This window comes from Engraulis encrasicolus, chromosome 6, assembly GCF_034702125.1.
Source record: "Engraulis encrasicolus isolate BLACKSEA-1 chromosome 6, IST_EnEncr_1.0, whole genome shotgun sequence".
Classification (NCBI taxonomy): Eukaryota; Metazoa; Chordata; class Actinopteri; order Clupeiformes; family Engraulidae; genus Engraulis; species Engraulis encrasicolus.
The window spans coordinates 41420601-41433650 of NC_085862.1; the positions used below are offsets into that span (position 1 = coordinate 41420601).

The 13050-nt window shown below is 43.8% G+C and overlaps 1 protein-coding gene across 4 annotated transcripts; it reads right to left on the reverse strand.

Annotated features, from left to right (window-relative positions):
* Positions 1-1010: 1010 nt before the first annotated feature.
* Positions 1011-9042, reverse strand: bcl6aa (BCL6A transcription repressor a). 4 transcript variants are annotated; one of them, XM_063201660.1, is made up of 10 exons: positions 7444-8977; positions 6457-7360; positions 6047-6218; positions 5694-5915; positions 4328-5428; positions 3635-3816; positions 3317-3487; positions 3044-3174; positions 2719-2856; positions 1011-2389 (listed from the first exon to the last, which is right to left on the reverse strand). In XM_063201660.1, the coding sequence occupies exons 2-10, from the start codon at positions 6467-6469 to the stop codon at positions 2249-2251; spliced, it is 2271 nt and encodes a 756-aa protein (XP_063057730.1). In that variant the 5' UTR covers positions 6470-7360; positions 7444-8977; the 3' UTR covers positions 1011-2248. The 4 variants fall into 4 exon arrangements, with proteins under 4 accessions (XP_063057730.1, XP_063057727.1, XP_063057726.1 ...); XM_063201657.1 differs by lacking the exons at positions 6457-7360; positions 7444-8977 and adding an exon at positions 8990-9042 and having other exon boundaries at positions 3317-3484; XM_063201656.1 differs by lacking the exons at positions 6457-7360; positions 7444-8977 and adding an exon at positions 8990-9042.
* Between the last annotated feature and the right edge of the window lie 4008 nt (positions 9043-13050).

A 13050-nucleotide genomic window follows, 5' to 3' on the forward strand; every position in this document is an offset into this window, starting at 1 on the left:
GTTTTATGGAGAGTTGATGGGGAAAATGACATTTCTGTTGATGTTTTTGTAACTATACAGAGATGCAGCCTTGGCTGACCACAAAGACTTGGAACACTCATGCTGATAAATGACTGCACTTTGGCAATATTTTTTCATGCACAGAATTGGGAGAAGGTAAAACGTATTGTGGAGGAGTGGGGTTTAAAGAATTACCAGCATGTTCCTTCCTGGGCTCTGTCGCAATATTCTCATTCGATATAAGTTGGAGTGTAATCTTACAGGTTGCTGATGGGAGTGTTGAGGCCTGGACTAGTCATTTGGCAACCAGGGCATTTCCTGGTGCGCTGACGGTCCTCAGGGGCAGATGCTATTTTTACTGATCCACAATTAGAGGGGCTTTGGAGAAATTGGCAAGGCTTTTTCATTAAGGTCCAAGTCCAGCCCTGGGAGTGATCTGTCAACACTGGCTGCCTTTCTTTGCCATCAAGTTTTCAAGTTGTCAGTTTTTGGGAGCAGGTGTTCAGAAGTTATGAACTAAACAAAAAACTATTGTATTGTGTTCATTCATTCCTGCCATTATTATTTATCCATGATTAAGGCGGACCTGATGAGGATGAAAGCTCCAAATGAGAGAAACCGTAATCGTTTTTTTATCAGCAGATTCCACCAGCTTCATACTTGTAGGTAGCTGCTACTAAAAGCTTTTATGGTTTATATGAGTTAAATGCATTCAAGATTGAATGACTCTCTGTATTCCCCTTGATCTGTGACTGGTTGTGTGAGTCTGCACCACAAGGAGTTGGCTGGCCCTGGCATCTGTTCAGCTTGTTGTGAGAAATAAAAACTTTCCTCTGTTTTAGTCCCTCAGATTTCATTGATTTGCTGTTAGTGTAATGACTGAATGTGCATCAAGTTTTTACAGCCCTCCCCTCTGCCTCTGAGTATTGTAAAAGTGTAAAAAAAAAAATGTACGTGTTTTTTTTTAAACACAAACACAACGCACTCTGAATTCATACATAGAAATCCAATACATTTATTTTACATTCATACATTTATATTGTACAATAAGCTTAATGCAGGTTTAAAAAAAACCCAATTCCAAATCCAGTCCTGAAGATTTACAACTCAAGCAATGATAAATTTGCATGTCTTTTTTCAAAGTAGGTGAAAAGCAGTTTAAAAATATACACACTGGAAAAAAATATTAACATAAACAAATGGACAAACAACGAAACCAGGGCAAGTGCTGCCCTTTTAGAGTACCTTAATAGAGTTGGGCTGAATGTAAAAGAATTCAGTCACCACAGAAAAAAGGCACCTGGAGTACACAGTGTATGTACAAAAACAACAGAACTGGACAATATTACACATCATTTTGAAGTCGTTTAAGCATCTAGTACAAGTACAAACCTGTAAACCTTCACTTGCAAAAAAAAAAAATGAAACCAAGAACAAAACAAACCTACACAATTCTATACAAATACATTTGAAGCAAAATATTTTCTTGGTCATTTCTTGGTCAGGGTACAATCTGCAAGGACAGAATTACACATTGTCACTCATATTTATATATTTATATACTATATGCGAGCCAGCGGCACCAGAGCTTGCCTGTCTCATGCACTTGTCCTTTTTAGAAGAGCAGCCATCAATTCGTAAATATATAACAGGGAACAAATTTGGATATCAAACATTTTAGACACAACTGGGATTTCCTTTTTGTCCATCCCCACAATGAATGGGGGGGGGGGTCAATGTACAAGACAACCCTATGGCATTGCTGTAAAAAAAAGTTCTTTTTTGCAATTGTTTTTACACAGCCACAATAATTCCCAAAATATACCGCCCTTCCATCAAAATTCCCCCAAATACTTTCAGAAAAGTAAGCTCTTTGATATAAAATACTATATTCTCCAAAACTGGATTTTGACGTTTTTACATTCTGTCCTCTTTTTCAACAAAATAAAGCTTTTTGTAACTCAAAGCTTATAAACACTCCCAATATTAATGCATATTTATATGCACGTATAAACAATAAAGTGACTACAAGAAACCGTTTTGTGGTTCTATGTTCACATGTGGATAAAACCCGTTTAGAGTGGCATAGACTGCCCGTACATTTTTACAATTATTATTTTTTTTCTTTCATCTCATCACATTAGCACAGTGTGGCACTACAGTTTTACAATGATTGTGCAAAGTCAGGGTCTTTTGTTTTGTTTTTTTCCCGAATGCCATGGTCAAGCTGGCTGCAGTGAAGCGTCCCTCAGCAAGCCTTGGTCAGGTCTGTGGGCATGTCCGTGGACATGCGGTACTGAACCTTGGTGTTGGTGATCGCCCCGTGTTTCTGTCGCAGGTGCAAGCGCAGCTGGCTCTTGTGACGAAAGTGCAAGTTGCATTTCTCACACTGTAAAAAGAAAACCACGCATGGCAAAAAAGGAGAAATATAGTTAATATCCTCACTGTACTGAACATGTCACTTAAACAAATAACAGTCAAACAGAAGCTTCAGGAAGACCTGGGGAATATTCCAAAAACGTGTCTCAGTAGTAAACCAGGTTAAGTTCATCTTGAGGTAGTGTCTAATAGAAGAGCCTAGACATCTCATTTTATGAACTATATTGCAATCAATTAGCCAATGTACCACTTCCTGGAGGTTAACCTGGCCAGGTTTATTACTTGACCACGTTCTTAGAATAGCTTCCTCTTCAAAAGCTTCATTCGAGGCATGCTTACATGGTAGGGCTTTTCTCCCGTATGGATGCGTAGGTGGCTCTTGAGGGTCTGCAGGTGGCGGAATCGCGTTCCACAGATCTCACACGGGTATGGCTTTTCTCCTGTGTGGATCAGGACGTGGGCACGCAGATGTGCCACCTGTGGAAAAAGGGGGACAGACCACATGGGCAAAAGACGTCAGTCACGCATGACACAAGTGACAACAATCCTCTAAACTTTGAAAGATTAAGACAGATGGACAGGGCGTAGCAGCAAATTGTGGGCCCTATGTACTGTCAGCTTTTAAAATAATGTTGCATATGAAGTCTCTAGTCGAGTTGCTCACCTGAACAAATCGCGCGCCACAGGTCTCACACTTGTATGGCTTTTCTCCTGAGTGGATGCGCGTGTGTGTCTTGAGGTTGGCTGGTCGGTTGAACTGAGCGCCGCAGATGTTGCAGCGATACGGCTTCTCTCCTGAAAACAAGAGGCAAAAAGATGGACGCTTAATACGAATAATAAAAATCATCACTGTATCGTCTTAGGGGAAAACATTAATGGGAGATGTAATGGTAAAAGTGTTGCGGCTGTTAGCGACAGGTGTTACCTGTGTGCTTACCTGTGTGTACCGTCTTGTGGCTGGCGAGGTTTCCTTTGTAGCGGAAGGCTGCCTGGCAGCGGTCGCATTTGTATGGCTTGTCGCTGTGGACCTGAAGCATGTGTCGTTTCAGCGTCTCCTCCTCGGCGAACTTGGAGTCGCACTCGTTGCAAAAGTACGTACCGTTTTCTACTGAGTAGGAGAGAGGAGGGTGAGGGGGAAAACGGAGAGGGAAGAATATCTTGTAAGTTCCGAGTGACTTCAAATACAAAAAAATCAACTGCCAATTTTTGCATGCATTTGGTGAAGGCGGCAGTCAAGAGGAGGACGGCATCTCACCAGAGCTGGAGTCAGAGTACTCCGAGTGCATCTCAGCCATCTCCTCAGCCAGGCGCGAGGCAGGAGTGTTGGGGCAGACCTCTGAGTGGCGCGGGGACTGGGAGCCGCACGACGTGCACTTCAAGTGGCTAATGTAGAGGGATGAGTGGCTATCGCTACTCCTCTGAGACCCCTCCAGAGTCCTGGAAGACAGACAGCCAGCCGGCGAAATGAGGGAGATGGAGGAACGTGGAGAGAGAGAGATTGGCGAGGCAACAGAGGAAGGGAAAGGAGGGGGAAAAAGACGGCAAAAGTAATTTCATTATTCTGATATGAGTCCACTACAGTCACTGATATGAGCGCTGCCATGCTGCTTTGAAATTCACAAGACAGTCAATGAATTTCACACCTTCTGGCGCTGAGGTGAAATCCCCAGTGTGCTAAGAGGATTGGGGGGGATGAGGAGAAATTCAATCTGGCTTAAGAAAAGGGGGGACAGTGAGAGGGGGGTATCGCTTAACAAAAAAAAACCCTAAAAACTTAGTATTTCAAGGCGGACAACGTACAGCAAAAGCTAAGGGGGCAGTTACCGCCAGTCGATTTCTTAATTCATCTACATTTTTGTCAAACTGCTGATTCTAGAATGAGGGCCATGGCAAGAAAAATGTTTTCTTACAATTTGATCTAATATTTCGAAAAAAGTGTGCTGCTCACCTGTTAATGATGTTGTTGAGGCGGCTAGCCTGGGGCACGTGGAAATCCTCCCCGTGCTCCGTGATCTTCGTACCGGACTGAGAGTCGGGATGCTCGGAGTCGGCAGCCTGGAGGAAAGGCGGCAGACCCAGGCGCTGGGGGGAGCGCATATCGACGTCATGGGAGGGGCTGGCCTCCTCCTCCTTTGTGCTCTGGTTCAGCACGATGAACTTGTACTTCTTCCAGTTGCGCGCTTTGGGGTCCGGGGAGCCCTGGGCGGCCGAGCCCGGCTGGCTGCTCTGGGACAGGGCCGCATTCTTGCTACTGCTGGACTCGGTGGGCGAGTTGGGCTGGCAGTCGGACTTGAGCGGGCTCTGGGGGCTGCTCAGCAGAGCCTTGCGCCCGCTGGCCGACATGCCGATGGGGTAGTGTTGGTGGCCCATCTCATCGTCCGTGGTGGGCCTCTGCTGATCCCTCTGCTCCTTCCCTACCGCCTCCTTCTGTTGACCGTGTCCGTGTCCGTGCCCGTGCCCATGCACATGCCCATGTCCATGTCCGTGACTGTGCTGTGTGTGTGGCTGCTGTGAGGGCTGCTGCTCGGGCACCAGGCTGGAGAAGCCGTGCTTCCTGGAGCTCCCCCCTATGGACTGCACCACACCCTCCAGGCTCTCCCTCTTCATCTCCTCGTCGCGCACCAGCTCGCGAGCGGAAAAGGCGCCGCTGTGGCAAACACTGCCTCCGGTTGTGGTGCGGGAGTACTCTGCTCCACTCAGCACGCCACCGCTCGGGTTATCTGGCGGAGGAGGTGGCGGCGGGGGACAGTGCTTGTGGTGGATCACGCCCGGCTTGGGAAAGTCCGTGAATGAGCTTTTGGCGTCTGCGAGCTTGCATATGGGGAAGGGGAACCCCTGCATGGGGAACTGGCTGTACAGGTGGTAGGAGCTACTGGGAGTGTTGACGGCATTGAACATGCCGGATCCATAGGGCCGGCTGTCCCTGAAGGGGGTGACTCGGCTGGCCAGGCTGTCAGTCATGTCGTGCGGCCTGTAGCCATGGACGTCCTGAGGTAACAGCAGGGGACTGACCAGGAAGTCCTCTCTGGGCAGTTTAAGAGGGGAGTCACTGATGGAGAGATTGGGGGGGGGGGGGGTTTACAGTGAGCATTATGCTGGCAAAAACAACAATGCAGACAACCAGAACAATGATAAGGTAGGCCTTGGGTACTGTACATGGATTTCTTTTTTTTTTGAGTGGAGATTGTTTTATAACTGATAATATGTAAACAAAAGGCCTCAAATGGACGCGTTTTCAACAATATCCAAGTGTGTAAACGGGGTCGTAAACACAAACAAGGATGGCATAGGTGAATGTGGTCTGTCTGTCCTACCTGGACTTGATGTATCTGTGGCAGGTGTCGACGACGTGGTCCATCTGCAGGTAGATGGCGGTGTTCATGATGGTCATGATGAGGCTCTCCTTCAGCGTCAGCCGTGACGTGTACATAAACTCCAGGAGGATGGCGAAGCCCTCTGGGTCCACCTTCGGGTCCAGGCTGATGGCGTTCAGATTGCATTTGAGCGAGTCCGTGAAGATGGTGTAGAAGAGACCACTATAAGAGGAAATGAGAGGGAAAAAGAACCAAGTTTAGACTTCAAGGCCAATGGGACCGCTTGATTTTTTTTTTGTAGGATGCACACATACAAAGTGACTTTTTGCAGGTGCCAGACAATAGGAATATACCTGCATGCCATGAGGACGGTCTTGTGAGCTCGAAACTGCTGTCTGCTGACAAGGATGGTGACATCAGTCAGGATGTCCCTGCTGCGCAGCCGGTTCAGATTGAGCAGAACGTCACTCGCATGGCGAGTGAACTGGATGCAGCTGTCCGCTGCGCAAGCCATTTTGTCAAGATCTACAATACAAAGCACAATGAAGAAAATGTTTATGAGCCATGTAACAAAATATTACATTAGTGCTGTCATTACCACTGTTACACTTGTTAAGGTGAGGAGGTTAGAATATAATATGGACATGCAACGTGATTAAAGTCAGACATCACACAAATACAAAATTGTGACAATGAGAAAATCATACTTCTCATTCTACTTTTTTTTTAAAATGGCACGATAAATGGACCATTAAAATCACACCGTAACGGATCATCTTCAGGATGGATGACCGCCTCAACTACTCCAATCGGCCATAAGATGGAGCCACACAACATGCAATGAAATTATTACAGGCACCGGACGTCAACCGTTAGATCCCCCAGGTTTTACGCATAGGTCAATGAAATGATCTTGATTTATTTCGCAAGAGTTGGTTAACACAGAGGCATCTGATAGGCATACATAATTTGCTCTCGCCTTGCAGCGAATGCGTAAAACAACAACTTTTTTTCTGCGATAAAGAAAACACTGTAAGCACTTGTCCCAAACCCATCAATAAGTCTATCAATTTTGGCAGAATTGTAAAAATGGTCACAATGCATCAGAATTGGTAGCCTATAAATTCGGCTATTGTGAATTGTTGGGAAAGCAAAGTCTTTACTATTATGAACTACAATCCGAACACCTGAATATGATTTACCGGACCACTGTCCGATTTCGGGAAGATATTCAAGATCGCCAAACGGAGGCAAAAACAAAACAGGTCTACTCACAAACATTTTTGTACAACATGTTTTGCCAATTGTTTATGATTTACAATTCATCAACACTGAACACTGAGTTTTCCCACTTAACACCCGTCGCTGTTGATCCACGCACTTTGCATGGTGCACTACAAATCACGCCGTGCGTAATATTGGTCTCACATGGCAGCGCCAAAGTTTAACATGCGCTTGCAATAAACTCAATCCCAATTTCGTGCACTTTATCCCGAAGATGCGCATAGAGCGCCCTATGAAGAGCAGCACACACGTGGGGTAAAACTAGTACCTAATGGGCATTACTCAGACGCAATCAAAACATCATCATCAAGGCACCTGTAGCCAAATGTGATTAACAAAATTATTGCTACGTCTCTCCGACGATGACATTTAATAGCAACCTCCTGGACACTGTTTGGAAAAAAACATTTCACACTTATTGGGTCCATATTCACTACCACAAGATGTCAGCAGCGCTTTAGCCAACCAAAATATTCCGCTAGAAAAATAAAAACAAAAAGCCAAACGATATGAACCATGGCGTTTACAGTCACACACATGACATGATAACGTTTTGGTTTAATTTAACTTTGGCATAAAAGCAATGCTCAGAAAAATGGTTGCATTTTGCACTTGTTAGGGTAGACGTCTCTTTTCCGCCCTCCTACTTTCTCTCAAACTTCAAACCGAACAGGTATACGCTTTCCATCTCCAAGAATAGCTTGCTGAACCATTCGCAACACGAAGATGATATTTACGAGCGCCTCCCTTCAATGGCCAAGCAATAGCCGGAGCTGTCACCAAACACCAAAATAGGCACCGTTATAAAACTTGTCACCCGATATTGAAACATTTTCCTAAGAACTTGCTACAGACTATGAGATTGGATTTTTGCATTGGGCTGTCTCTTGCTATTCATCCCTAAATTATGATCCGAACAAAGTGTTTTGAAAGTTCTGAATATGCCCAGAACAAACTGGGTAGCCAACTGAAACTTAAAAGTTGTTTGCCTGACGCACATGCCTGAACCCTGAATAGGCGATTTCAGGAACGCCCGCGAGCTGTTGCACGAAAGTGACAGTTTGTTCCTCTAAAAGCCCTAAAAAGTTTTTTAAGATTTATGAGCTGCGATGAATGTGACACTGCGTGGCGAAGATTATTTGCTTTATAAATAATCTTGTGTTCGAGCAAGGTTTCCAACTCCTTTTCGGGAGCGCAATGTCAAACCTTCACACACGTCTGCAACAGTGGAAAGCTACCAGCAAAGTGAAAAAAAATACGCTTGTGGAGCTAAAGCAAGACAGTCGAACGGAACAGTTTGTTAACTATGGCGTATCAAGTAATTTTACCCAAGACTCTTATAGTTAGGCTATCGAACAAGAGCTGCCTGTGTAACATGACGCATACACTCAAAACTCCATGTTGACCAAACAACCAAACACACGCACTTTTCTCTAAACCGTTCAACGTTTTACTGCCTCATAAAGTCTCAACAACACTTCCAAATACATTTAAATAATTTCTATGCGCAAATGTATGGCACAAATAACATCTGCAATATGTACATTTTCATCTGCTTTGATAATTTCTGGCCCAAAGTTTAATGGGCTACACAACTCGTGTGCGCATTTCACTTCTTAAAACATCGTATACAAGTTGTTTTAATTTTTAAGAGAACTTCGCATCTGAGAGCTTGTGTAAAATTTGGAAGCCCGTCTAGTCTAGTTTCCGTCCACAGGAGCAAGCGCTAGCCTGCGCCTCCCCGAGTCGCTGAGGCTGAGCCACCGCGCTGCGAGAGCGGGGATCAGGCGAGAGCAGAGAGGTGGATCTTTTAAGCATTGTCATTAACCAGTACACTTCAGACTAACTGTAGTCCAAAGCATATGACTGAGTTAAACACATAAGAAATCGCCTCTTTCAAAAACATATTTCGAAAAAGGGCGAAATGTCAGCTTTACAGCCCCTACAACCAGAGCGCACACGTTCACCACCGCGCCAGATTACACATGAATAAAATAATTTAGAATAATCACCTGGTAGTGCTTTCCTAGAAACTTCTTGCATCACCACTTCTAAGAACCCCAGTTCTAAGAATCAGGAGAGCTCAATTCTCGGAATTTGAGCTTGAGACTGTACCACTTGTGGAGAGCAGGGGAGTGCCTTATTTTCCTTGCGGTCAAAACCATATGTTTTATCATGAACATTTTTATATAACATTACTCAGTATCAACTATAACTTGTAATATATCAGAATAAACCAGTAAATAGCGAATTAAAAGCGTATTATTTGTGTATGATTTGCGAAAAATATCGGCCGGGGCTAGTGCATTTTCCCTTCACGTTGGAAGATCCCATGGAAAGACGGTCACATGGCCAGAGGAATTGGCTACGTAAACTGAGCCTGTAGCCCAGCCTCAATATTCTCAGAACTAATTTGCTATTCCATGACATAAGCAAAGTGTCCATTCGTTGCTTTCCCTGTACTAAACCCATAGCCATAACCTGCACAGAACATTTTCGGAGCGGTTATTCACACGGACATACGTTTGTTATTTCTCACAGAAGGCATTTATTTTCACTTGGTATTTTTTATTAGTAGTACTATTATGCTATGTTATACCCGTTCGTGATGTAGACTATCTTGCAAGTCTTTGAACACGACCGTATGTTTGGTGAGGAATTATTTATTAAAACGGTTTACAGCATCGCTGTTAAATCTAAAGAAGGTTTGTTGTGCCCCAGCTTGTTGCGCGTATCTCAAGTGTCATCTTTGCGTTCATTGCTGTCTTTTGAGATGGATTACACACAAGTGACATCTTTAGGCTACTGTCAACGTTATTGTGGTGCGGTCGCGCGAAAGGAATCTTTCTGTGAGTACTTGGTGGTTGGTGCTGGAAGGCCATTATGCTTAAAGGCGTTATTTCATGTACTAGGCTACTTTTGTTTCTGACATGACTTTAGTTTTCCAAAACACTGATATTTTTGTGGTATGTTCTAAACACTGGCACACCTGTAGGATCACGTCGGAGAAAAACTATAGATGGTCCAGTTTGGAATGGTAATGGCGTGTTGGTGAGACTTGGACAGATTTGCATAATATAATTGCTCGCCACGTTTGTAAGTCTGATGCTGGACGCCACAAACAAAAAGCCAAACGTGTTTCTCGCGTTTATTTATTCCGTTTAGGCTGTGAACTGGCCAACGAGTGGACATAGGAGACATTTCAATGACATGCCAGCTTAAACTTCGAGCCCTACTGCAAAGTTGTTGGTAAGGCCAAGATGTGGCCAATAGCGGTGTGCTATCATGGGGCTTTTAGTCTTGTTTTTTTTTTTATTATCATTTTTTTTAAGCACGTCTGATCTTTTTGTTTAACTGTCCCACTGAGATGCCTGGTTCTTTTTCATAAACTTTGTTTTAATAGGCATATATAAAACAATAGCAAAGAAGATACCATACCCACGCGAATAACCCAGAGGTTCCGCTAAAGTCGCACTTGAACTTGGGCTGCAAAAAAGCCACAGCTCACTTGAGTGCATGCTTCTATCTGATTTTGAAATATTTTTGTAACTGTCATTTCCAACCCTCCTAAACGGAGTATATGGACATTACTATACACTGCCAGATTACGCAGGGCCAGCCTTTAGGCAGAGCCACTGTCTCGGGCATGACTAAAAAGAAGGCGTTTGTACCCTACATATAATAATGAGTGAAATGTCAACGCCAAATGTAGGGTGAGTGCTTCCTGTTCCACACAACTAGGCCTACCTATCGGCTAATTGTCTTCTCTCCGATTGCTCACGTTCATGTCATGTCAAGACTATAGCCTGCTGTTGGAAGGAGGAAGTGTTTTCAAGTGCAGATGCGTTAGACACGTAATCATACACCACCAAATAACTTCTGCAGACTGCAGAAGCAGTCAATCTTTAAGTCTCAAGTTCTATTATACAGACTAGTTACAACTAATTGAACTTAAAAAAAAGTTTTATCGTTGCAACTTCTGGCAACGTCTGCTTGTCTATTTATGTTATGTTATGTTTGTCACTGATCTACGCACTTCTCGACGATTTTCAGCGTTGGTGGTACTACCTACCTAGGCCTATGCGTCTTTGCTACTTAGATTGAGTCATGCATTATCACTGAGGCACATTTTCTAATGGGTCACAATGGCTTGTCGAAGAAGAAAACATTTTTTGCAGCCTAAGTCCCGATTAAGAATAACTACAGTATTTGTGGTCCTCGGTCTAAAGGGTCTGGATGAAAAAGTAGCCTACTTATGAACCGTTATTAACTCCAACTGAGAGACAGGGTGATTGTTTCTCGGCATTTATTCGCCCTATTTGCAGTAGGCCTATGGTGTGTCCAATTGAATATGGACTCATTGTCATGCGGATTTTTTAACGTCCCACGGTGTTTGTTTACTGTGTTTGTAAGTACTGTTTAAACTACTAAAGCAATACACCAATCTGTGCCCAAGGTGATGCACTAATTAGCTTTTATGTGGCTGTGTGGTGTAAGTGAAAACAAAAACAAATTTCATCATGTGACCCTTTTGATGCAAAATATGCATATAGTAGACATAGGCCACACAGATTGGTTGACTTAAAAGTGTATTTTAAAGAAATGTCGTCAACCATTAATTAAGACAAATTATTGTGCCTGTGAAATAACACCAGTATTATAACGCACTGTATTTGTATTTGAAATTGTCTTGATAATTAAATAAAATTGCAGTTGCACAAAATGATCTCATGCGTAGTTTTGTGTTATTTTAATTGTGCATTTTTTCCCCCATTGATAATTCTCAACATCTTTTTGAAACGTGGTTTTTTTTTGGAAATAGAAAGTCCCCAGTAAAATCTATTCCTTGCTCTTTAGATCCCTGGTTGGGTGTGCAGTGTGCTATATAAGGGGCCTGCTGTCAGTGAGTCTGACTCTGGCCACACTCTCCTTGCCGATTATCTCCTGTGCTAATAGTCTCTTAAGCATAATTGGATCTGCTTGGACATTGTGTATGGCAGGTGGGGGGTTACGTATGCGTGTGTATACAGTGTGGTGTTGTGGACTTGTTTGGGTTGTGTGTGTTTGTGTGGGGGGAGGAGAGAAGTCTGTACCATGCATACTGTAAAGTGTGTGTGTGTGTGTGTGTGTGTGTTTGGGGTTCGGAAAGATGAGTGTGTTTGAAATCATTCTTTGCAAGCAACTATGTCACTATCTGGTTTAGGGAAGAACTTGAGATTTTTGTAGGCCTTAAACATAGTTGAGGACCAACCTAACAGGACTCTGAGTCGCCTAACCAAACATCTGATGCATGTGCAGCTGACTGGGCAAAGTTTTTCACCGTTCACTGAACTCTGGGTGTACGGACATGGCAGCCAGTTCAGGCTTCAGGCCAAAGCCGGGTCCCTTCAACCAAACTGCTGGCAGAATTATTGTTTGTTACTCTGGAATCCCTTCTCTCCACAGCCACACAAGCTGCTTGACCCGCATATACAAACGCCCAAATGCAAATTCAGGTCCGCACTGCAACATTAAGGCCTAAGCTTTTTGGCCGCTGTCAAAATAATATGCCGTGAGAGCATCTGATTTTCAGTTTTTCAAAAAATGGTAGTCCACTACTATAGGTTCATGGGAGACGCATCACTGTTTTGATTTTGACACCCTTCCTCTCTCCATAGTGACGGTGTAATGATTGAGGTGTGGTCCCTTCACAGACATGTTACAGGTGTGGGTCACTTAAACCAAAATGAATTAATTTCACTTTGGAGTCTATAATCCCCCGAAGGCCTGGACGTTTGTTTCTGGTCCTTTTTTATTTTATTGTATTCTATTTTTTTTTTAATCTTTTGAAGCTATGCAGCCATTCTAGATCCTAAATCACGTGTCGTACACAATACAAGTAGCTACTTCATAGCTATTAATTAGTGCAACCAACTAGTATACTAAACGCGTATCTGCTTGTGACTGCTACTTCATACAGTAGTACCATACCTGGGTAGTTGTGTTTGTGGTGGCTCCATGTTATGGGTGGGACAGGGACGTCCTCGCGACCACGGGCCATGCCAGGGCAGAGGAGCAGCATGTGCTGGGCTGG

Excerpts from the sequence above, each read along its gene's own strand:
- bcl6aa (XM_063201656.1), bottom strand. The coding sequence starts at position 9,020 with ATGCAAGAAGTTTCTAGGAAAGCACTACCAG. Across the intron at positions 3,488-3,634 it reads GTACTCTGACTCCAGCTCTG|TAGAAAACGGTACGTACTTT; the intron begins GTGAGATGCCGT and ends TCTCCTACTCAG. Across the intron at positions 3,175-3,316 it reads CCACAAGACGGTACACACAG|GAGAGAAGCCGTATCGCTGC; the intron begins GTAAGCACACAG and ends TCTTGTTTTCAG.